Below are 25296 nucleotides of genomic sequence, written 5' to 3' on the forward strand. Positions count from 1 at the left end.
CGTCTAAAAGTGGAGGTAAAAGGGCTGTACAATTTAAAAGATCTATTGCTGTCCAGAGGATGTGAATTCTTTGTCGTAGGGAATCCAGGATACATCCACAAAGAACATTGCACAGGAAGGCCTGAAGCTGGCAGAGAAAGTGAGTCTTACTGTCCATCCCCATGTTTTTGCTAAATTTACTTAATGGCTTTCACCCTTTACATGAGTAAACTGTATACCCTGGGCCTAGAGATTAGGCTGGAGTGCTCTCTGTAAATCCTGTAGGGAAAGGGAAGCTAAAACAGGCAGCTGGGTTTTTAAGGGATTTTCTGGGGAAGGTGGAGGAGTCTGGGAGCTAAGGGAATTTGCTGAGGAGATGGGGCTGGATTTTAAGAAGGACGATATGCATTGGACGTGGACTTTAGTTTTTGTTCTAATTTCTGTTCTTTCATCTTATTAACGGAGTCCCTAAGACTAGCCATTATATTCCTGTGACCACTTTTTTTTTTTTTTTTTTTGCGATACGCGGTCCTCTCACTGTTGTGGCCTCTCCCGTTGCCGAGCACAGGCTCCAGATGCGCAGGCTCAGTGGCCATGGCTCACGGGCCCAGCCGCTCCACAGCATGTGGGATCTTCCCGGACCGGGGCACGAACCTGTGTCCCCTGCATCGGCAAGTGGACTCTCAACCACTGCGCCACCAGGGAAGCCCCATGCGTCCACTTTTTAATTCAGCCTTTCCATAGGTACAAATAAGATACTTAGGATGAGAGCTCTCTAGAAACTGTTTTCTTTCAAATATAGCCAATTCAAGGCATCCATAGTCTGGCCATTGACAACTAGGATCTTATATTAATCTCAATAGTGACTCAAATCAATAAGCCTCTATATGGCTTAACATGGACCCAAGAGGCATCTCAAAGGAAAGTACAAAAGATACAGCCCTCACAAGATCCAGAAAGTTCATTCCCAGGTTAGCCTAAGAAAGCAAAGACTTTTGTTACGTGCTAAGAATGGTGTAGTGCAGTGTCTGCAGCTGCCCATGAGAATGTGAGACACCCCCAATCACAGACCCACTAATCTGTGACATTCGGTGGGTGCTACCGGAATGGGACTTTTCCAGTACTACAAGGCAATGATGGTTGAGACAACAAAGGTCCCCTGTGGACCAGGACCCCTTACGACAAGTTCTCCTGACAGCTGACACAGCCGAACAAAGAGAATGCTGTGTGACTTCGCATCTCAGAATCCCAGTGGATTCGACTGGCCATCAAAATGGAAGTTGGTACTTGCATCTTCTGGCTGGTGGAAACCAGAGACAATATTCTTACTCGTCATGAGGCCAAGCTCTCAGGACACAGAACAAGGTGAAAGGAAAATCTCATCTGGTTTTACACAGGGCATCTACTCCAAAGTTTGTCTAAACAGATGTCGATCTGGTGGGAAGCATGAACTTACCAATTTCTGAGGCCAGCTTGAACAACAGGCTTATAGGACCTATGCCTGTGTTCTACCCTACGGTATGACAAATGTCACAAAAGACAGAGACAAAGGAAAACAAAGACTTTCTCTGGGAGGAAAGGGAACAACAGAAAACAAGAGGACTCATAACAAATCTTTACCAGAGTTGCTATACCTAAGAAACGAGTTCACACAAATATCTTCTCCTGCTAATCTAAATTTAGAGAGAGAAAAGGACTCTTACCAGTCTCACTTCCTCCAGACCATGCAGGCAGAGATCCAAGAGACTGTCACGGTAAGAATTCTTACCTTCTGTTGGTTCCTGTCAGCAGTCCCAGGATCTCTCAGCTGCAGCAGCCCCAAAGTGAGCAGCGTCCAGCCAGTGTAGAGCCCCACATTGGGCACCAAAACTGTAGGACAGGAAAAGTTTTCCATTCTTCCATTATAGGATCTCTGGCTGTTCTAATAATCAAATTGACATAAAACAGCTTAACTAGAGAAAAACAAAGTTTGTACTTATGGGATCCCCAAAGACAGGAGACCCAAAGAGTCAGGCAACTGAGGCTGGTAAACAGATGTTTCCATTCCATGCAGATACGTCTTTCTGATATTAACTGTTATCATTGATACTTGCTATCTTCCCGGTACGGGCCCTCTATCTAAATTCTTTTAGGCAATTAAGGGAGAGGTAAAGAGCTTTTATAGTGGAATATTACTCAGCCATAAAAAGGAATGAAATTAGGTCATTTGTAGAGATGTGGATGGGCCTAGAGACTGTCATACAGAGTGAAGTAAGTCAGAAAGAGAAGAACAAATATCATGTATTAATGCATGTATGTGGAATCTGAAAAAATTGGTATAGACAATCTTATTTACAAGGCAGAAATAAAGACACAGACGTAGAGAACAAACGTATGGACACCATGGGGGAAGCAGGTGGTGGGATGAACTGGGAGATTGGGATTGACATATATACACTATTGATACTATGTATAAAATAGATAACTAATGAGAACCTACTGTATAGCACAGGGAACTCTACTCAGTGCTCTGCAGTGACCTAAATGGGAAGGAAATCCAAAAAAAGAGGGGATATATGTATATCTATTGCTGATTCATTTTGCTGTACAGTAGAAACTAACACAACATTGTAAAGCAACTATACTCCAATAAAAATTAAAAAAAAAAAAACAGAAAACAAATTTTAAAAAATTAGAAAAAAAAAAAAAGAGCTGTTCCTGAGTCTGCTGGGTCTTAATTGTCTTCAACTCAAAACAATCCACATGGCAAAATGGCACACTTTGGGTCGCACATTTTACTCTGCCTCGTGGGCAAAGGAAATTAAACAACTTCTAAAAAGCAAAAAGCAAATGCCAAACATATAATATGACCCAAAGAATCAGAAAATACACTAAAACAAAGATGAGATACAAGCTATGATCTGTTATTGTTATGATTTTTTGGCTGGCTGTATGGCTTGCAGGATCTTAGTTCCCCGCCCAGGGATTGAACACAGGCCCTTGGCAGTGAAAGCATGGAGTCCTAACCACTGGACCGCCAGGGAAGCCCTTATGATCTGTCAATTTATATGCTAATCCACAGTACTAGTAAGAACTTTGAGAAGGGTAAGGGGCAGAGAAGCCAGTACTCTTTTACATTACTTTTGGAAAGCAATTTGGAAATAAGTATGAATAATCACAAAGTTCTTTATTGCTTTTGACCTAGTAATTGCATTTCTGGAAATTTATCATATATATATATATATATATATATATATATACACACACACACACAAACACACACGCACACACGTGAAGATAATTTAGAACCTCTCTAAATTGTAAAGACCTAAATGTTCAACAGTAGAGGATGGCCAATGAAATATCATAGAGCCGTTGAAAACAATGGTTTTGAAAAGTATAGCAACATGAGGGAGTTCTTGTGATACAACGCAACTAAGAATTTCTGTGTGGCTGGTAAGGTAAAGAGAAAAGGAAGGTTAGGGTGTGTGCGCGCGCGCGTGTGTGTGTGTGTGTGTGTGTGTGTGTGTGTGTGTGTTGGGGGACAGGAGAAAAGCTGGTGAAGAATCTTAGAACCAATGAAAGAGTCTTGAATGCAATGAGATACAAAAGGAAGACAGTGCAGTGGTATATTTGAAGCTCATGTGCAAATTTGATGTGTCTTGCAGAAATATCAATTTTATACGAAGAGTATAAGGAAAATGCTTATATTCAATTGACATATAAAGTAGAGTGCAGACATCTACACACATCGCAAAGATAAATCTTGAAACTTCAAAGAAAATTCACACTTAGATAAGCAGGCCTTTCCAACCACTGAACTCATGGGAGTATGTGTCCATACTCTTTCATTGGGAGAAATGTCTCAGTTACAGCATTTAAGAAGGGCAACAGTCAGGAGAGTAGGAAGCCAGTGACAAACTTTAAGAAATCAAATAACATGTTCCAAACTTACGCTTTAAAAGTATACTGTAGGCAGCATAGATTAGCTAGAAGCCATAGCATATGTAGGCATGCCAGTGAGGAGACTGTTGCCACTGCCCATTTAGAGAACGGGGACTTCAGCCAAGAAGGTGTGATAGTAGTCATGAACAAGAGAGGATGAATTTGGGAGAAATGTCAGAGATACAATCGTGATTTTTTTTTAGATTTTTAAAAATAAATTTATTTATTTATATTTTTTTATTTTTGGCTGTGTTGGGTCTTTGTTGCTGTGTGCGGGCTTTCTCTAGTCGTGGTGAGCGGGGGCTACTCTTCGTTGCGGTGCGCGGGCTTCTCACTGCGGTGGCTTCTCTTGTTGCAGAGCACGGGCTCTAGGCGCATGGGCTTCAGTAGTTGTGGCGCACGGGCTTCAGTAGTTGTGGTGCACAGGCTTAGTTGCCCCACGGCATGTGGGATCTTCCCGGACCAGGGCTCGAACCCATGTCCCCTGCATTGGCAGGCGGATTCTTAACCACTGCGCCACCAGGGAAGCCCACAATCGTGATTTTTAATAAGCAATTGGATGTGGGGGAGATAGCTGGGAGGAAATAGTCAAACAGCTTCCATAGTGTCCTTTTCCTGCTCAAAAGCTCTCAACCGCTTTTTTTTTTTAGCTTGTAGTAAAAACTTTAAAACACTGAGCCTGGCACTTAAGACCTACAAAGATATAGCCCCAACGCACCTGTCTTCTTGTCTCGGACTTACAGTGTTAATAGCCATGAGTCCTTGCCATTCTGCAAATATTCCCACATTGTTCATGCTGTTTCATATGCTTGGAATTCCTCTCACGTGTCTACTTTGCCAGGCTTCAAAATCTACTTCACAGCCTACTCCTCTATGAAGACACCCTAATCAGCCCCGAGCAGCGAGCTCTCATTTCTGTGAGTGCTCAGAGCACTTTGTCTGCATCTCTTTTGCGTCACACATCTTATCCTCTTCTCAGCAGGGAAACCAGTTACTCTATCATCCCGTGAGTCAGGTCACGCCACTCCACTGCTCAAAACTCTGTCGTGGTTCCCATCTCACTCAGCTAAATGCTGAAGTCCCTAGAAATCTCTGTCTCGGTGTTTCTCACTCAACCCCAGCTACACATTCGACTCCTGTCAGAAACTACTTTTTAAAAGTCCATATCCAGGCTTGACTCCAGACCAAGTGAATCCAATCCTTAGGGACGCTATTTTCTAAACCTCCCTAAGTGATTCCACAGTGCAGTCAGGGTTGATTGAGAACCACAGAGCTGCTCCCTGTTCACTGTGTGGACTAGAGGTCCATTCTGGACCATGGGCTGCCCCTTTCTGAAGCATTAACATGTTTCTCCAGTACTTGCCTCAAGCTCGAGTTTCTCCACACCAGTAAATCAAAACACAAGAGCCTACTTAGAACACAGTCCCCCTCAGAAGCTGTCAGTTGCCGTGACTTAGAAACATATTTTCTCCTCTGAGGAAAATTATGAACATAGCTTTGTCTACAGAAAAATGAAACCTTTTAAAAAATAAATATTTGATTCAAGTTTATCGAAATTGCAGTTGACAGAAAGCCACATTTGTGAGTGTTAGCAAGTATGTTGCAGAACAGACTCCAAATCCTCTGGGCGTGGTGCTCTGCCAGCCTGGGGAGGGCTACGCGGTGCACACGCAGCCGCCCCTCTTACCCTCCTAATGCCATCTGTCTGGTCTGTGTGGTACAGGGGGGTGCTTCAGCCTCACCCCTGTATTCTAGAATTCTCTCAGTGGTGTCTTGTCCATGATTAGTTGTTCTTCTTGTGAGGGGAGCGGAGTCAGAAAGAACCTACGTCACCATTTGGTGATGTCATTCCTAGAATCAGAATCCAACAAGCATTTGACAAAATGGGGCAGTGGAATGAATCTAATGAAATGCAGTAGAATTGGGCAAACATAAGCCAAATATGTCAGAGGTCTGACATAGAAGCAGCACGTGGAAGAGAGATTTAGGGGGTTGACTCTCAGTCAAGAGTACAGCAGTTTCCAAACTTGAGCATGCATCAGAAGCACCAGGAGGGCTTGTGAAAACAGTCTGCTGGGCTTCCCCCTTACAGTCTCTGATTCAATACGTCTGGGGTCCAGTCTGAGAATTCGTATTCTAACAAGTTCCCGGGCGAAGCTGATATTGATGCGGCTGGTCCAGGGGTGACCATTTGAGAATCACTAGTGTAATATCAATTTCAAACCAGGTTACTGCAAGTTTACGTGGTGGAAGCAAAATTTGTGCAACGAAGAGGTAACAGTGTAAGTATTCTCCATGCGCTCTAGCAGGCGTCTGTGCAATAACCAGCAACATGACCAGAGAAGAGAATCAGTGATGGTGAAGGGACTTGCGACTGTGTCATATGAGGAACTTGGGAAGGAACAGGACCATGTAATTTGCAGAAGGTAAGATTCAGGTGGGACACAATGACACTGTTCCCTCCAACCCTCCAAAGGGCTATTACGTGGACAGGAGAGATTTGTTCTGGGTAGCGCTGGAATCCATGAGCTGTCCATCTTAGGAAACAGACATCGTTCAGAAGTAAGGCAGATATTTCTGACAGACGGAGCTGTCCTGTGTTACACTAAGCTGCTTCCCAAAGTGTTGAGCTCCTATGAGTCGAGATATTCAAGCACGGACCAAAAGGTATTCAAGCACCATATATGGAATTGGGAATAAATGGCCTCTGAGGCACTGCCAAAACGAGAACTCTGATGAGTATGTGACTACAGTTACCTTTAGTTATATAGTCTGCCAACATAAAACTACTACGTTTGGAAAAATAAGGGCAAATTGAAGGCTGGTATCCCAAACATGGTATCTCCAAATTGCGGTTGAAAATATGAGACGAGGGTTATTTAAGAAAAGGCTATAAGCAAAGCAATTTGATACTGAAGGGAGGAAATGGATTTAATAAGAGGTATCGAAGCAAAACCCAGACAGACTGCAGGGCCAGAAGGAAAGGTAAGGAAAGGTATGGCTGAGTATGGGAAAGTACAGGTAGAAGCTGGACTAAAAGCGGGCAAGAAAGCAAGACAGACAGAAATTCACTCTTTCCATGGAAATTTACTACCCACAGTAAATATTTTATCTCCATTCTGACATCTAATATTACCTGCAGTTATGTACGAGCCCGAATTTGATGCGAATGATCTGGGAATTGATTAGAGTTAAGAGAACTCATGAGGACTGTAGGTCAGGTCAATGTCTGTGTCGTCAGTGCTGAGGTAGTAAATCAGTCTGAGGTGGAAAAAAGCAAATAAAAAATAAGGAGCATGAGATAGAAGGTTGTCACTGTAAAAATACTACTTGACTGATCTAGGCACCCAGCTCTGAGAGGGTTACAAGCATCTGGGGACACATGGTCCCTGAGGATATCTTGGGCAAAATGGTGGTTTGATACCATAGCCTTTTCCCATTCAAAGGTAAGCTCTTTGCACTCTTCCCATTCCTGGGCTTTTAGTCCTCTGTCTTCCTGTTCTCCCCTATCTATGCTGAGAAAAAATTGTAATGTCAGACACTTATACTCTATTTTGAATGAGGGAACGTGAATGTGTCATGATACATAGAGATGTATTTCCTTTATACACCTTATACCATTATTAACAGACTTTAAGGCCCCAAGGACAAATATGCGAAGATTTGGGGCAGAAAGAAGTCTTTCCTCAGAGTCACTAAAATAACAGCCTACTCTCCACTTCCCTCATCGGCCTAAGGGCAACAAGGACCACATGAAAAGCACTGGGGAAATCTTACTGGAGTCAGCTCCAACACAAATCACTTGAATTTGGAACGTAACATGAATATTGGGTGCTATGTGTTCTGGAATAGAATTTAAAAACACACATAGGTGCCATTTCTCAGTGGCAAGAGATGTTATTTCAATTCTTAAATTAAGTGTTTGGATTCAGTTGGCTAGCTAGCTCAGTTGTTGAGGTCACTGTGGTAGATCAGCATAATGGCTTCAATTCCTATGTATGGCAATAAGAACTAGACTGTTAGAGCTGGAAGAACCACTAGAAACCAGCTAGCCCCAGTCTTTATTCCCTAGATGTTTAAAATAGAGGCCTCATGGTGGGAAAGCAACAGCAAATGCATAAGATGAATGAGTAGAAGAGCTGGAATATGAAGGCCACATCGTGCTAACTTGGTAACATTTGCATTCTCAAATGACACCCATATCCATGACCAGAGGGTGACCAACCCTCCTGAGCTGCCCAAAACTTTCTCAGTTTTAACACTGAAAGTCCCGTGCCCTGGGACTCAGTCTAGGGAAACTGGACTGATTGGCCACCCTACCTGGCCAGCTATTCCCAAAACACATGACAACAGACCAAAGAGGATCGGCCCCGACTGTACAGATGTACCTCACAAAGTGTATTACCAGTGCCAACTTCTACTGGGTCGGGAGCTCGTAACATCCTCCTCCTAGTCTTCTTCCTCTTAGATGTTCTCCTCTCCTCCTCTTCTTCTTCTTGCTTAAAATCTATGTGTTTAACAATTTAATTTTTTTTAAGAATAAAAGTTTACAGTATCTGCCAGGCATTGTACTAAATGTTGAGAATTCAGCAGTGAACAACAGAAAATCCCTGACCTCGTGGAGCTTGCATTCTGGTTGGAGAGAGAAACAGAAAAACCCAAATACCTTAGTGAAATAGATAATATGTCAGCTGGTGATAAGTGATATGGAGAAAAATGAAGCACGAAAGCAAGGGAGAGAGTGGGGTTTGTGGGCTGCTGCTTTTTTTAGATATTGTTGTTAGGGAAGGTCTCTGATGAGATGTGGCTTTATAATTTACGAAGTCATTTCCTACATTATTTCAATTATACGGGCATTTTCAAAGAACAGTATCATCAGATTAAACTTCAGTGTATACCCCTATTTAGTTTGCAACAGTCTTTCACTGCAGCGGCCAAATGTTTTAATTCCTCCCCTGAGTTCCTGTAACTGCTCTTCCAGTAGTGGCATTTGTTCTGTGGGAGCATTTCATAAGGATATGTGAGAGCTTTCGAACATCCCAAAGGGCCATGACAGTTGCAATGCAAACATCATCAAGGTCTTTTAAAAATATAATTTGCATTGTTTATGCTTCCAGATGTTGTGGAAAAATAAAAATAAAGCTCTACTGAATGACAGTACCTAACAAAGTGTCTGGGGACACAGAATACATTCAACAAATATCTGTGGAATAAACGGATTTATAGAAATTCAAAATCAAAGCCTTTGATCTTTATTCAAATGTCAATTTCTCAGTGAAGCCTGCTGTGATTTCCATATTTAGAACTGCAACCCCTCTCCTACACTGTCCTCCTTCTCAGCTACAGTTTTTCTCCATAGAACTTACCACTATCTTAACTCCCTCATACGTTACTTGTTTATTTTATTGTCTTTCTCCTCTCATTACAATGTAAGTTTCATGAGGGCAAAATTATTATGTTTTATTCACTGGCATATCATCAAGCCCCAAGAATGATGCCTAGAAAACAGGTGCTCAAAAATATTTAACGTATGAAAGAATCCATGACTTTCTCTCAAATTCATCCTTTTTTCTCTAAATCAACTACCAGCACTTCCACCATCTCTCCTGCGGACTATTATGTCCTCCCAATTGACCCCTCTACCACCTCTCCAAAAGAATTTCTACATGACAGTCAAAATAATCCTTCTGAAATGAAGGATTTATTATGCTATTTTGAGACTTAAAATCCTTAGGATAATGTCCATACTCCTCCTAATCTATAAGACCCAACTTGAGATAGTTTCCACCTATCTTTTCCAGCCACATTTCCCATCCTTTACTTACACACATTTTAAACTCTATTTCTCATGACCTAAGCCAGCCCCCCACCTTGGGGCATAATGTGTACAAGACTTTCCCAGAGTAAGTGGCAACTCCATTCTTCCATTTTCTCAGGCCATCCATAAACCTTGGAAGCATCCTTTTGCACACCCCATATCTAATCCAGCAACAAACAATGTTGCCTCTGCCTTCAGCATACACCCAAATCTAACCGCATCTCAGTGCCTCCACCGTGACCTCTCTAGACAACGTCACTACCACCATCTCCTGTCTGCTTCCACTCCTCTTGCCCTTCTACAGCCTGTTATCCACAGCGGGGCCAAGGTCACCTTTCACAATACAACCTAGAAGTGGTCTTCCCTTGCTCTTAATTCTCTAATAGCAACCATCTCACTTTGAATAAAGCCCAAAGTCCTTACCATGGCCTGTAAGGGCCGTCATGGCCTGATCCCTGTCTAATCTCTGCTGTCACTGCCTGGCACCCTCTCCCTTCCTAACTGAGCTCCACTCACACTGACATCCATATTGTCTTAGATCTTAATGCTATTCCTGCCTCAGGACCTTGGACTTGCTGGCTGTTCACGCTACATTGTTTGCTCTCTTACCTCATTCATGTTTCTGCTCAAATGTCACCACCTCAGAAACCGCATTTTAAAAGCCTCCTCCCCCATTCTCTACCCTCTAACCTTGCTTTATTTTTCTTCCTATCATCTGATGGTGTAAGTTTATTCACTTTTTTTTACTGTCCAGCTCCCATACTAAAATGCAAGCTCTATCAAGGAAGAAACTTTATTTTGTTCACTGCTCTATCCCCAAGTACCTGGAATAGTGCGTGGAACACAGCAGGCAGCAGGCAATCAATAAATATTTGTTCAGTGAATGGATACTTTCTTTGCATATGTTATTTTCTCAGACTAAAATGCCTTTTTTCACCTTTGGTGAAATAGGCAAAGCATTTTTTAAGGCCTAATTCAATTGTCTCTTCTTCGCTGAGGTACCTCAGTACTCTCTTCTCCATCCCACCCCACCTCAGGAAAAATGAACTGATCTTTTCTCTGACTTGCCTTGACATTTCATCCATATATTTACAGCATTCAGTCTGTTGTATTATACTATTTTCTTTTGTCCTTCTGAGCCACTTACTTCCATCCCAGTCTGGTAGCCCCTTCAGGATGCAGAATATGTAGATATTTTGTAGTCCCCTATTTCCTCTGCAGGACTGACTACATAATTTTCAACACCCCATGTAAAACGAAAATGTGAAAATAAGAAATTCAAGATGGCAACAGCAGAACTTAAGCCAAGCATGGGATCCCTCTATGCATGGGGCCATGTGTGACTACACAGGTGACATACCCATAAAGCTGGCCCTGCTCCTCTGGCAATCAGAGGCGCTTCTTTCAGTCTCTTATTCACAAGTCAGTGCTTCTCTGAAGGCTTCCCTGCCCCCATTCCAAACACTCCAGGGAGAGGTAGCTGTGTCTCCCACAGTATTTTCACAGCTCTCAGAGCTTACCTTTATGAACATTTATACTACACTGTAATTGTTTGTTTTGTTGTCATTCTTGATCTATTGTGAGTTCTACCAGACATCAACTTCGACTGATTCACCACTGAGCCTGACACATGGGTACCCAGTAAATGCTTATTCATCAAATGAGGGTCTACTGAAAATCCTAGCCTTCCATTGTAATTCATATGAAAAGAAGTTTTGCAAATTTATATGCAAACAACTCAAAACAACTCCCCTAATGCTGCTGAGCCCGGGGTGTTTCATGTAAAGGGACACATTTTCAAAAGCCAATTTTTTTGCTCTATTCATCCCAGCATTCTGAAGATAATACGAAGCCTTTGAACTTCGTGGATTCCAGATGAACTGGGTCTGTGCCATATGTATGTACTTTGATGAATTTTAAAATGGAACCCACTAAAATATTGACGTGCAACATTTGGGATGGGAATTGAAAAGTAATTTAGAAAGAAAACAAGTCAAGTCTGTTCTCCGCTGATATTTAATGCTGTTTGGATTCCCTTGGCAGCCTCTAACGCATTAACTTCTATCTTTTTTCATTTTTCCTTTAGAATATGTTCTCATCCTTGTTTTCTGTGAATTACGAGAGAGAATTTTTTAGTCTCCCATAGTTTTATTGTCTGGTAAAATAACTGCTCTGAACATAACTGCATTATTTTCTTAAAGGTAAACAGTTGTTAAAATTCAGAATCTAATATTGGATAATTAAAATTTCAAGAACGCATGATAGCAATTTCCTTTGTATAAACTTGTCTTTAAAATGATGCTCCCCAATCTTATTTCTACTGTGCACGGCGTTTAGTTCCAGGCAGAGCCACTGTTATGGGTTGTTAGTTTATGCAGAAATGTAGTGAAATGCCTGGTCACCAGAGAACGTTATTAATTCATAACACAGCTTCACTGAGTACCTCCAAGTGCATTCTCACAGTTAAACACTGCACAGGAGCCTTGCTAAAAGCTGCGATGGAATGAGAACCTTCCGCTCTCTCCACTAACTGAACCTCCTTGCACAGGTCTAAAAATTGTGTCACTCTGGTTTTGTTATTTTGAAGCTCTAGGGTTTAACTAGCTATTATAACAGCTAGATTAATAATTCAGAAATTATATAAACAGTTCACACCACACTTCATGAAAACACTGAATAACAGGTTCTTTTTAATTTCTGGCCGTGCTGCACAGCTTGCAGGATCTTAGTTCTCTGACCAGGGGTTGAACCTGGGCTCTCGGCAATGAAAGCACCAAGTCCTAACCACTGGACCTCCAGGGAATTCCCTAAATAACAAATTCTTGAGGTTGAACTGGCCTATTCGATTCCAATTTTCCATGAAGAGAAGGGCTGGGTCTTCCAAAGCACCCAGACAGATAGAAAAGAACTGACCTAGGGCTTCCCTGGTGGCGCAGTGGTTGAGAATCTGCTAATGCAGGGGACACGGGTTCGAGCCCTGGTCTGGGAGGATCCCATATGCCACGGAGCAACTAGGCCCGTGAGCCACAACTACTGAGCCTGCGTGTCTGGAGCGTGTGCTCCGCAAAAAGAGAGGCCGCGATAGTGAGAGGCCCGTGCACCGCGATGAAGAGTGGCCCCTGCTTGCCACAACTAGAGAAAGCCCTCGCACAGAAACGAAGACCCAACACAGCAAAAATAAATAAATTTAAGAACTGACCTAATCTGAGAAAAGTTTATCTATTAAAAATCTATACTAAACATTATTATTAATGATGTAACATCTGAAACATTTTCCTTAAAGTCTAGAAAGAGACAAAGAGGTTCACTATCAGCACTTTTATTCTAACTTGTACTGCAGGATCCAGCCTGTACAGTTAGACATGGGAAGACAGTAACCACAGGTATAAGAATTAAAGAGAAAGAAATAAAACTGTCATTATTTGCAAATGATATGGTTTACTATCTACAGAGAAAAGCAAAAATTACCTCAAATTATGAGAAATAATGAGAATTTAGTATGGCGACACTATGTAAACTCAATACATAATATTAACAAGAAGTCTATGCATTTACATAGTGTTTATTCTGAGTCAGGTGATACCATAAGTACTCTATTTATATTAACTAACTTTAATAATCACAACAACCCAACAAGATATCCCTATTTTAAACTTTAGGAAACTGAACACAGAGGATTGTAGTAATTCAAACAAATTTACACAATAATAGTGGTAGAGCCAGGATTCAAACCTAGGTAAGCTAATTCCAGTAACAAAGCTCATAGTCACTATGTTATATTCAATTACACTGCTATATACTTGAAGCAGAATTAGAAAATATACTTTTAAAGGATGTGTTCCATAATATCAACAAAATAGAACTTCCTCAGAATAAATCTATCAAAAGATAACCAAGACTTGCATAGAGAGAATTGTAAAATGGCTTTGAAATATATTAATAAGAATTAAATAATTACAGACATTTACCATGTTCATGGAAAAGATTCAATATCGTAAAGGTTTTCTTCCCAAATTGACCTATAGATTTTCTTAAATACCAATTAAAATCCCAACAAGGCGTTTCAAGAAAATTGGCAGTCTGATTCTAAAATCTGTATGAAAAAACAAAAGTCAAACAATATTTAAGAACCTACTGAAGAAGCAAAATAAGGTGGGTATGTACACACTTCACTATTAAGCTATAGCTATTAAGGCAATGTGGTATGGGCAGAGAGGGAGACAGAGAGAAACAGAGAGAGAGAGAGACGGAGACACAGAGAGATTGGCTCATGGAACATAAAAGTAAAAGCCCAGAAGAAGACCCACGCCCTACTCACCTCAAAGCTTTTACGTGTGTACTCTTCCCTCTGCCTGGAAGGCTCTCTCCACTTTGATATCTTCACAGCTTATTCTCATATCATCTTCAGGTCTTTACTCACACGTCACTTTCTCAGTGAGGTCTTTCTTGATTGCCCTGTACAAAATTCACCTTTCCTGAGTGTCACTTTCCCTTCTCTGCTTCACTTTGCCCATAGCACTTATCACAATCTGCCATACTATGTGTTTAACTAATTTGTTTTATTTGATTTCATCCTCAGAAACAATGTGAGCTCCATGAGGGCAAGGATCTGTATCTCGCTTATTCACTTGTGTCTCGTCAGTACCTAGAACAGTGCTTGGCACAGAGTAACAAATATCTACTGAGGCACTGTATTGAGTGAATTTCCTGACTAGTTCATAAAGTTTCCAGTCTGTCTCAAACCACATTACCCCAATCCTGCTCTTGAATATGATACTGAACTTTCTTCAAAGCAACTGTGCTTAGATAACTTATTAGGATTTTGCTTTGTATTCTGTTACAGTTGATGAAGTACTTTTGAAAGAGTGGGGTGTAGTGGTGTAAACGTTCCCCTTCTTCCCTTTCAAGTTCTTTGGCTGGTCTAATAATCAAATTGACAGATTAACAGGAGCAAAGTAAATTTAATTACATGTATACAGGACACCCACAAAAACATGAAGACTCAAGGCAGTCAGGCAATTAAGACTTATATTCCATTTGGAACCAAGGGGAAGGAGATGGGGTATGGGGTTTCAAAGGGGAGGAATACAATTCACAAGTAGCTGAGAAGACCAAAAGTTTAGTAAACAAATGTTGGCAATGAGGTGCAGGTAAATCTTTCTGATATAGAAGGTTATCTCTGGTAATGGGTCTCTTTCTGGTACAGGCCCTCTAATCTAAATTCTTTTAGGCAGTTAGGGGAGAGGTAAAGCTTTCCCTGCGTCTGCTGCATCTTAATTGCCTTCAGCTCAAAACAATCCACATGCCAAAGTAGCACACTTTGGGGTATAATATTCTGCTCCATATCAGGGGAAAATATATACTTTCCTCCCCCAACACGAGAAGGCAATCAAACTCTTTGTGTTTTGGGTGTTTGCTTTAAAGGGGAGAATTTGACACCCCAAAGTATGCCTCTTTGGTATAAGGATGACTTTGGGCAGGATATTTTGAGAAACTACAGGCACAGGAGAAGCTCTGAAAACCAAGTAGAAGTTCCCCTTTTGTAAGGGACATTTATATCTGTCAGGGAAATCTCCATTTGTAAGGTCTCTCTGTCTATACCAGAAAGAGGAGGAAGATTCTAATCTCTAGAAATTTATCAATGGAGAAGGCAAACAGCTAAATCTGTACAACAACCTTCCCTTGTTCACTGTGCTCTTCCTGGTCACCTCGCATAACTGGCTCCCCTGACCCCCAACATCTTTCTTTTGTCTTCAGCTGAAGATGATATTTAAGGTGGTGGCTTGGGTCATTAAAGAGCTTTTCAGGTTTCCTGGGTCATGTATACAGGAGGTGTCTATATTATTAAACTTCTGTTTGTTTTTCTTCTGTTAAGCTGTCTTTTTATTACAAGGGGGTCTCAGCAAAGAACCTAGATGGTAGAGGGAAAATTAGTTTTCCTTCTCCACAGCTTCTTTTGCTAAGGACAATCTTTTCCCTGTGTCCACTAGATTCAAAACCCAAAGTTACAGAATACCTGGAAGACACTCACGTACACAGACTTTCCTTTTGGAGTTTGTGTCCCCTGAGAGGGACTGGCACTGAGGAGATCAAAGCCCTTTGACCTGGGAGAGAGAGCGTGAGCCTTTTGGAGAGAACAAGGAGACCAGCACACCATTCTTTCAATTTCCTCTTGTATAGCATACTCCACAGTACATTATAAAGGATATTAAATAAGGTAGAGTTCATACACATGGAGCTCTAAAACCAACCACATGTGAAATTATCTCTTTCTGGAAACTTTAGAGTTGGTTTTTCAATAGATTTTGAACTCTGTAGGTCTATCGTTGCCTATAAAACTTTCTTCAGTATTAATTAGTGAAGCACAATTTGATATTATGAGCATAATAAAAAAAAAAGGGTAAAAAAATCACCCTGAATTCACCCTGAAACAGTAGCTGAACAACTGAAATAAAAAACAGATGAAGAATCTATGCAAGTTAGAAAAAAGTGAGAATTCCTAAAACATGAGCAATATTAGAATCTTGCCATCCTGATAAGGGGGAGGGGGTGCTCAAAGCCAGATTTAATTTAATTCTATTTGAAACTGAATTTTGTGCCATTTCTTGCAATAAGAGTTGCGGAGCACATCTATACTTTCTTCACAAACCTGACCACTCTACTCCTCTTCTCAAAACACTCTAATGAGTCTCCAGTGCCCTCAAGATAAAGCCTCAGCTTGTTAGTACACCAAAGTTTCCTCTTCGTGACCAGGCACCTGTAAGTCTTAGCCCTTACAATGCCCCACATATTCGGTTTCTAGTCATATCTGCAGTTTTCCACACAAGCCATCTTCTCCCTCACCTCTTGCCTTTGTTCCTGTTGCTTCAGTTGCTGGGATAGAGCACCCATTCCCCTGTTCTTTGCAAGGAGAACTTACTCATCCTTCAAGTCTCTGCTCTAGGGAGCCTTTTCTCACCATCCAACCCCCATGGGAGGCCATACTTATGCCCTTATCTGCATTTGCACAGCCCTCATGCCCATCACAATACTCATCACACTTGTGTAACTATCCATTTATATGTCATCCTCATAAAGCTGTGAGCTCCAGAAGAGCAAAGGTTGTCTGTCTTACCTTTTTATCCATAATGCCTGGCATATAGTAGATGCTTAATAAATATCTGTTGAATGATGAATGAGGTAGGAATTGCTTCTAAGAGGGGCTATTAAACAATGGAGTGGAATGCCTCAGAGGGCAGTAGCTTCTCATAACTGGGATGCCCTAGCAGATCATAGTCTACCACCAGTCTGGGAGGCCGTTGCCAGAACACATATTTCAATTAAGGGTTAAGCAACGTGACTTCTGAGGTCTCTTCCAACTCTGACTTGAAGCAAACAAATCTCTGCAATGCCAAAAAAAAAAAAAAAATTCTGTCACTTCAATTAAGTTCATTATGTTTGAATTCAGATTTATGTTCAATTTATATGTAATATAACCCCCTGCCATTGGCTGGATACCCTCACATACATTATCTCATTTTGTCCTCACTATTATGTGAAGCACATCTTGCCATCTCCATCTTACAGATCAGGAAACTGAAGCTCAGCAAGGTAGCATTCACAGAGCCACGATTCAGATTTTGATGGGTTTGACTCAGAGTTCAGGGACCTCTCCATTACATCCTACTTAAATGGTCTTGCACGGTGCTAAGATTCCCGAGGAAGTTGCGTGAACATAACATAGACAGTCAGAGACACTTGGAAAGAAAGGTGGCCTAAGGGAAAGTTTGATAAGTGAGCCAAAATGTTGGATACCCTTTCCTTGTCCTGCTTCCTGGTGACCCCTTGATGCTTTTCTCCTACCCTCAGGATTGTACTTTAATAACTGAAATTAAGTTATCCACTACTGAAACACAAATGAACTCATTACTATTAATATTAATTTGTGCCAATATTCAAAGAATTTTAAGCCTGCTTTGGAGTTTGAGAAACTGCTTTAGGAATCACTGAAAAATAAAACATGGAAAGGTACAAATGGAAAATAGCAGTCCTGTTTGATGAATCTGGCTCTATTTTGGGTTTTCCCTGTGGAGTTTTGGGGAAACTTCTTTAGGCAAAATGTATCACAAATTATGCATGCTCTTCTTCAGAAATTAATGATCAGAACTATGAATACAGCAATGTTGAGAATTTCAACTCTCCAAGCAATATTTCATCTTTACTCACAAATATATGCAGAAAACAAGTTGATATTAAATTTTTCTTTTTTTATCTTATGACATTGGAATACTACTTCATTAATATTTTTTTAGAGGAGGAAGAGTCTTAATTTTTATTTAACTTTTTCTTCAACATCAGCCATGAAAATAAATTATAAGGGAAATATACTTGTTGATCATTCTTCCTTTTTCACCTCTCTTTCCCTTTTGACAGAAAACGAAATGTACAGTAAAAATGGAGAAAATGCAAACATGTCTGCCCATCCAGAGCATGTGGATTTTAATAGATCATCTTTATCAAAAATGAAAAGATCGGGACTTCCCTGGTGGTCCAGTGGCTAAGACTCCATGCTCCCAATGCAGGGGGCCCGGGTTCAATCCCTGGTCAGGGAACTAGATCCCACATGCAGCAACTAAGACCCCACACAGCCAAATAAATAAATAATTAAAAAAAAAAAAAAAAAAAAAGAAAAGATCAATGTCCTACTTGAAACATTTATCTCAAACTTAAACCTTTACAATATTAACTTTCATATCCCTCAAAGAATAACTATAACATGGCTATTAATTTCTATGAAAAGAGAAAAAAATATGTGAAGGACAAATCATAAAATGATGCATTGAGTGACAAAAATGTTACTTTAATGTTAAAACTTTGTTTTTGTCTTTCCACAATACTAGCAGAATTGTACTGGATGAAGGGGGTTAAAGGAGAACTCTACACTTAAAACATGAACTCAACGTACCTCTTCAATTTTAAAAGAAATATCTAAACAAACACTATAATAAATAATTGCATTAGGATAGTACTCTAGGCATAAATCTCTGATTCCATACTCTTGCAAGGAGAATTTTAACAAGGAAGATTTTGTTCATTATGTCAAGTCAAAAATATTAATATTACCTTTGTGTTCCTGTTTGTTTTCATGAGTTCCTGAAAATGTCACTCAATTAGAATTTATTACTCTAAAATTTAAGAGTCTTAGACTTTTTGAGTCTTTCATCACATAGGCAGGTTGAAAAGCAACATTGATCACTTCACCTAGACATGTTTGTAACAGACAAATACCTAGAAAAATCAGTCATTCTTCATCATTAAGAAAATGAAAAGACAAGCTACAGACAGGGAAAAAATATTTACAATACATATATCTAATAAAGATAGTTATCCAGAATATATAAACTACATCTCCAACTGAATATAAAAAGGTAAACAACTCAATTAAAAACCACAAAAATCTGTGCACTGTTAACAAAAAATATATATCAATGGCCAGTAAGAATATGAAATGATACTCAACGTCATTAGTCAACAGGGAATGCCAATTAAAACCACAAAAGGCACCACTATATTCACACTAGAATGGTTAAAGTGAACAAGAATGATGACAGGAAGTATTGATGAGAATATGGAACAACTTGGAATTCTCATAATTACTGGTGGAACTGAAAAATGGTACATCCACTTTGGAAAACAATTTGACAGTGTCTCACAAAGTTAAACATATACTTACCATATGATCCAAAATTCCACTCCTAGGCATGTACCCAAGAGAAATAAAAACACATCTATACAAAAACCTGCATATGAATGTTCATAGCAGCATTATTCACAATAGCCCAAATCTGGAAACATCCCAAATGTCCTTCAGCTGGTGAATGAATAAACAAATTGTGGTCCATCCATACAGTGGAATACTACTCACCAATAAAAAGGAATGAACTTTCAATTCACACACAACATAGATTAATCTCACAGCCATTACGCTGAAAGAAAGAAACCACACACAAATAGCCCATACTGTCTGATTTCATTTATGTGACATTCTGGAAAAGTTAAATCTAATCTATGGTGACAAAAAGCAGGTAGGTCTTGAACACTGTGGGAGAAGAAAAACTGATTTCAAAGGGGCAGGATAAAACATTTTGGGTCATAGAAATATTTTATATCTTGACTCTGGTGATGGTTATATGACTATATATGTTTGTCAAAACTCATTAAACTGCACCCTTGAAATGGGTACATTTTATTATATAAATTATAATGCAATAAACTTGTTTTAAAAATTACAATAAGAAAATGCTCACTTAAAAATGAGAAAGAATATGAGATCATAACCATAGTCAGTCCAAGGTATATTCTACCAGCAGCAAACGACGGGTCAACATATCTTCATTTGTAGACAGAAATGGACTATATATATTATAGGGGCTGAATGTGCCAGAGCAGCAGACAAATCTGTCTGTTTATACTGCTGCCTCAGTCTGTACCTCTAAGTCACGCTCCCAAATTGCCTCAACAAGCCGTACACACTCTGATCAGCATGAGGTCAGTGTCCAGCAATCCTGGTCCCTACTGCAGATCCCTGGCCTGGCACACAGTACACATTCATCAAAGGGTCCAGAATTCCTCACTTGCCAATTAACTCGAAATGAATTTCTGAAGAATCATGAGACAGGCCGTGTATCCTTTGAGATACTAGAAAATAAAGTGTTAGGTAAATGATCAATTCCAGCTCAGGAGGGGTTGCAGACATGTGTTTAACAACCCAATTAATAAACTGCAGTGGGAGAAAACAGAACAACTGAAATAGTTATATATTTCAATGTTTTTCAACTTTGTTTGGTTTGTTGCCCACTTGTACTAATTCCTAATTGACTCTACATGCTGGCACTTTTTATGTAGAATAGAATCTATAAAAAGTACTTGCTGAATGTTCCAAGAGTCTTCTCATGGCATTTTCTTTCATAGTGCAGCAATGGCACAAAGTTGAGGCTGCTTCCTACACAATGAACAAAAATTATTTTCATGGAATTAGCTAGAGTGGTAGTAAACTTTGACCTTTGCTACAGTGTGGGGTAGAAGCCTAGAGCTATGGAAACATTTTTGTTTCCTTACAGAGTAATGAGGGAGGTCAGAGTTGAAAATGTCCCCAGGCTACACTGAAAAAAGGAGTTTGATTCTAACTGCTAGAAACAGCCACCTATGCTTCCTAATCAGCACTTCTGTTCCCACGGGGGGGGGGGGGGGGGGGTCTGGTCCTTTTGTTCAGTAAGTGGGTGAGTTCCTAAATGGCACTGATTCATATGAGATCCCCATCTCATTCCCATTTGCTCAGTTGTTAGGAATTCCACTGCCAGAGGCAAGCATCAAATCTAGAGGCAAACCTAGGCAAGGCTTTCTGTACACAGGGGTTAAGATTTCCTCAGAAGGAGAAACACAAGAAACAAACACATTCACAACAGCCACCACCAGCAATACCCCAGTGACCCCTGAAGGTCTGAAACAGTCAACCCACATTCTAGGCTTCAAAATCCAGAATCTCACAGTTTTCTATGCTGTCTAGGCAACGTTTGTTGCTTTATCTGGGGTATTTTAATGTTTTCTGTATTAGAAAAATATGGCAAAGAACAATGTAAGTATATAAAACGTATTAGATGGATTTTCACAATGGGAAAGGAGTCTGCTTTAAAAACTTGGATCCATTCTTGACCTTCCTTGAAATAGTGAATTTCCCCAGCACACTTAAAAACTATCAATTAACCTTCAAAACTTAAATTTCCATGAGCTTCTCAGGAACACATTATGAAACACATTGTATTAGATTCCAATTGCTGCTGCAATAAATTAGCACAAACAGAGGGGCTTAAAACACACAAATGTATTCTCTTACAGTTCTCGAGGTCAGAAGTCTGAAACGTGTCTCACTGGGCTAAAATCAGCTTGTCAGCCAGGCTGCATTCCTTCTGCAGACTCTAGGCAGAAATCCATTTCCTTGCCTTATTCAGTTTCTCGAAGCCACCTACCTTCCTTTTCTCATAACCCCTTCTTCCGTCTTCAAAGCCAACGATGTAGCAGCTTCAAATCTCTCTCCTCTGACTATGCTTGTACCCTTGCACCTCCTTCTAAAACCTTCTTGCCTTCGTTTTACAAGGACTTTTGTGTACATTCAGCCTATATGCAAAATACCAGAATAGTCTCCGCATCTCAGGATCCTTAAGTTAGTCACACCTGCAAAGTCCCTTGTGCCATGTAAGGTACCACAGGTACAGGTTCCTTAGATTAGAATGTGGACATCTTTCTAAGGTCATTATTCTGCCCACCATACACAGTGGTATGTTATTTTCTATGTAGTTTTGGGGAGGAAAATTTTTCTTCTTTCCTTCTAGGTTGTTCTGGCTGGTCTAATAATTAAGTTGACATGAGAAAGATTAGTAGGAGAAAATCAAATTTAATTTTGAATTCTAATGGGACCCCATAAGAATATGAGACCCATAGGCAGTCAGACAGCTGAGGTTTATATGCTACCCTGCACTAAGGAGGAGGGGTAGGGGTTTGAGACTTCAAAGGGGAGGAAGACAATTCGCAAGGAGAAGATGGGAAGAAGTAATGTTTGGTAAACAAATGTTTGCCATGCCAAGGGAGAAGTCTTTCTTATGTAAAACAAAGTTATCTTTGGTGATGCTGTCTTCCAGGTACAGGCTCCCTATCTAAATTCTTCTAGGCAGTTAAGGAGAGGGTATAAAGAAAAAAAATTCCTGAGTTTTCTGTTTCTTAACAATAATCAGCTTAAAATAATCCTCATGTCAAAGAGACACATTTTGGGGTGGCATATTTTGCTCTCCTACAGCACTTAGAAAAAAAATAAACTAATAAACTAATTCGTAAGTTCTCTGTCCTTGTGCATGGAGTTGCAGTGTAGGAACAATTGATAATATTTGTATATGAACTAGGTTTAGAATAATGCCAATGTAAGAAGATAGAAGGTTGAAAACATTAAGTTCCATTGGACTAAACTTGAATGATCTTGAGGCAGGAGATAGATGGGGCCCAGGCTGAGCAGCTGGAGTCTGTCCCCTGTGGACAGATACTCCAAGGCAAAGATAATAGCAGGAGCAGAGATGAGCAGAGCCCTGCCCAGTTCAAAGATAAAGAGACCACATATTCCTCATTCTCCGGGTCAAGGAGACCTTCCTGACTACACACGTACAGAAAGGCTCCTCGGAGTTCAAAAGGGAGGGGGCGCCACCCCATAATAGGTGATGTCAACTTACCCATAGGCCTCTGCGCTGGAATCCATCTTAGCTAAGGGATGCACGCACACACATGGGAGGATACTGAGATAAACCAAATACGGACTCAGAACCAGGCAAAGCAATGGGACTTCCCTGGCCGTCCAGTGGTTAAGATTCCACACTTCCACTGCAGGGGGCATGGGTTCGATCCCTGGTTGGGGAACTGAAATCCTGCATGCAATGCAGTGTGGCCAAATAAATAAATAAAACAAATTCATTAAAAAAAAAAAAAAAGAACCAGGCCTAGCAAGATGATTGGCCAAAGGAAACCCGGAAGAAATGCCCCGTTTAATCATTCAAACTACCATAAAGACTGACTCTCTCTCTGAGACCACCCATGTGTGTATTCACACATACTCTTTTTTCCCTCCTAATAAGCACTTTACTTGTTTCACTACTTTCCATCTCTTTGCTGAAATTCATTTCTACAAAGCACACAAGCCAGGGCCTTGTCACTAGCCACTTGTCACTGGCCCTCATGGTCTAGTGGTTAGGGTTCCAGTGCTCTCACTGCCACGGTCTGGCTTCAGTCCCTGTTCGGGGAACTGAGATCCTCCTTCAAGCCGCTGCTGGACGAGGCCACCCGAGATTAAGTTGAATTCAGTTAGGATTTTGTGACAGAAGCAATATGTATTCTAATTAATCACATACATATTTTGTCAAACTCATGTAAGGTATTTAGCTCCCATTCCATCTATGTGATATAGAACAGTGAATAACATGTAGATAATCCTCTTTTACATGTTTCAGTTGCCTAAATAAATTCCCCTCCTGAAAGAATGGGTTGGATTATTTATTCTTTAATAGCAGAGAATCTAAACATATCTTTTAGCTATTTGGAGGTCACGAAGGCTTTAAGAAGCTGCTCTGTCATTACTGAGTCATGAAACTTAACAGCCCATGAATGCTGCCCGAGTTCAACACCAGAGGCTAAATAGGATAAAATACTGCATTAATTACAGTCTATTATCATCAGCTGTTGGTTAGGGGAAATGTGGTTATATTGAAACTTCAAAATACATTAAAAAATTAAACACTTTCATAACAGTAACAGTGAAAACATTTTTAAGGTAAAAATTTCCTATTCCACACCTCAAACAGCTTACCTGTGTTCACTATGCCTTGCTATTTTCCAGTTCTCGTGTAGGTACATACATACATTTATACATACATACATACCTTGTTTTCACATACCTGTAATCATAATATAGATACAAATTTATGTTTGGCTTTTTACACTCTAATATGTTTATTTTTTTCAGGTAATTATGTAATGGTCATAATTTTTATTTTAATGGCTACAGCGTATTCCACAGTGTGGATGTAACACGATTTTCTTGATTCTATGATTAGATGTTTATGTTGAATCCATTTTTTGACCCTGATAAACACTGCTGCACATAACATTTTGGGGTATGTTTTTCTTGGGGATTGGAGAGATTATTTTCTCGGGACGGTTTTTAAAAGTGTCATAATAGTCATATGGAATTTTAAAACAAATAATGACAGGTTTTGCTCCATGTTTATACATAGTAAAATTATCACTAGCGACAGGGAAAGTACTTTTAAAAGATGCCAATAATATCTTTATACCAACATTCATATATTGCCTGAAATCATTTTCCTGAGGACAGAAATAAGAGCGAAGAATATGCCGAATGAGTACAACGGTTAAATTATACACAGATTATTGTTGATTATGTAGAAAAGGTTATATAGAAAAATTGTGGAGGAAAAAAAGGAACAGTGAATTTAAAAAGACTATTGCTATATGCCAATGGAGCAAATTACAAAATTCTGTACGTAACTCATGTATATGGTTTATATTCAATTCCATGCTAAATATTTAATAATCATTACTCCTCTCCTGAGAATTAAATTCTTAAAGAATAGGGATTTGAAGTTCTATTTATGTTACATGGGCTACAAAATTTTAGAGGTAATAGAGACATGTTAGAACTTTCAAAGTACATATATTTTAATGTCAGTAATAGAGTGTAAGGCAAGAAGTAGATTTGGTTTCATCAGATGGTGGAATGATGGAATGATAGCAATTTCTATTACATTCTTCATGCTGCTTGTCACTTTACTCTTAATTCAAATGTACAAGGAGGAAAGACATTTTGTTAAAACTGTCAGTAAAATACTTAACAAAAGAAGCGAGCCATGTGTTAAAGGTTCCAAGAGGTGGGGGAAACACTGCAATAAATCGAGACCTTCTCCAGCTTTAATTTCATTATCTAGCTGCACAGTGTTTATCTAAAGAACTCACAGTCATATGTAATTTGACTTTTAAGTAGG

The 25296-nt window shown here is 39.9% G+C and overlaps 1 protein-coding gene across 19 annotated transcripts in view; it reads right to left on the minus strand.

Moving 5' to 3' along the window:
* Positions 1-25296, minus strand: part of LOC307180944 (uncharacterized protein) — a 622728-nt gene that overhangs the window by 564882 nt on the left and 32550 nt on the right. For 16 of the 19 annotated variants that reach the window (XR_013825813.1, XR_013825814.1, XR_013825815.1 and 13 more), the window contains 4 exons: positions 16836-17103; positions 14040-14176; positions 7040-7164; positions 1748-1900 (listed from right to left, as the gene is read on the minus strand). Coding sequence is in view for 2 of the 19 variants with exons in the window: in XM_079911606.1 (XP_079767732.1) it covers positions 1748-1873 (126 nt within the window). In the remaining 17 variants the exon portion in view is untranslated. Of the gene's footprint in view, positions 1-1747; positions 1901-7039; positions 7165-8308; positions 8411-14039; positions 14177-15752; positions 15826-16835; positions 17332-25296 lie in introns of those variants that run through there. The other 3 variants (XR_013825824.1, XR_013825827.1, XR_013825826.1) reach the window with 3 other exon arrangements.

This window comes from Stenella coeruleoalba, assembly GCF_951394435.1.
Source record: "Stenella coeruleoalba genome assembly, chromosome: X".
Lineage (NCBI taxonomy): Eukaryota > Metazoa > Chordata > Mammalia > Artiodactyla > Delphinidae > Stenella > Stenella coeruleoalba.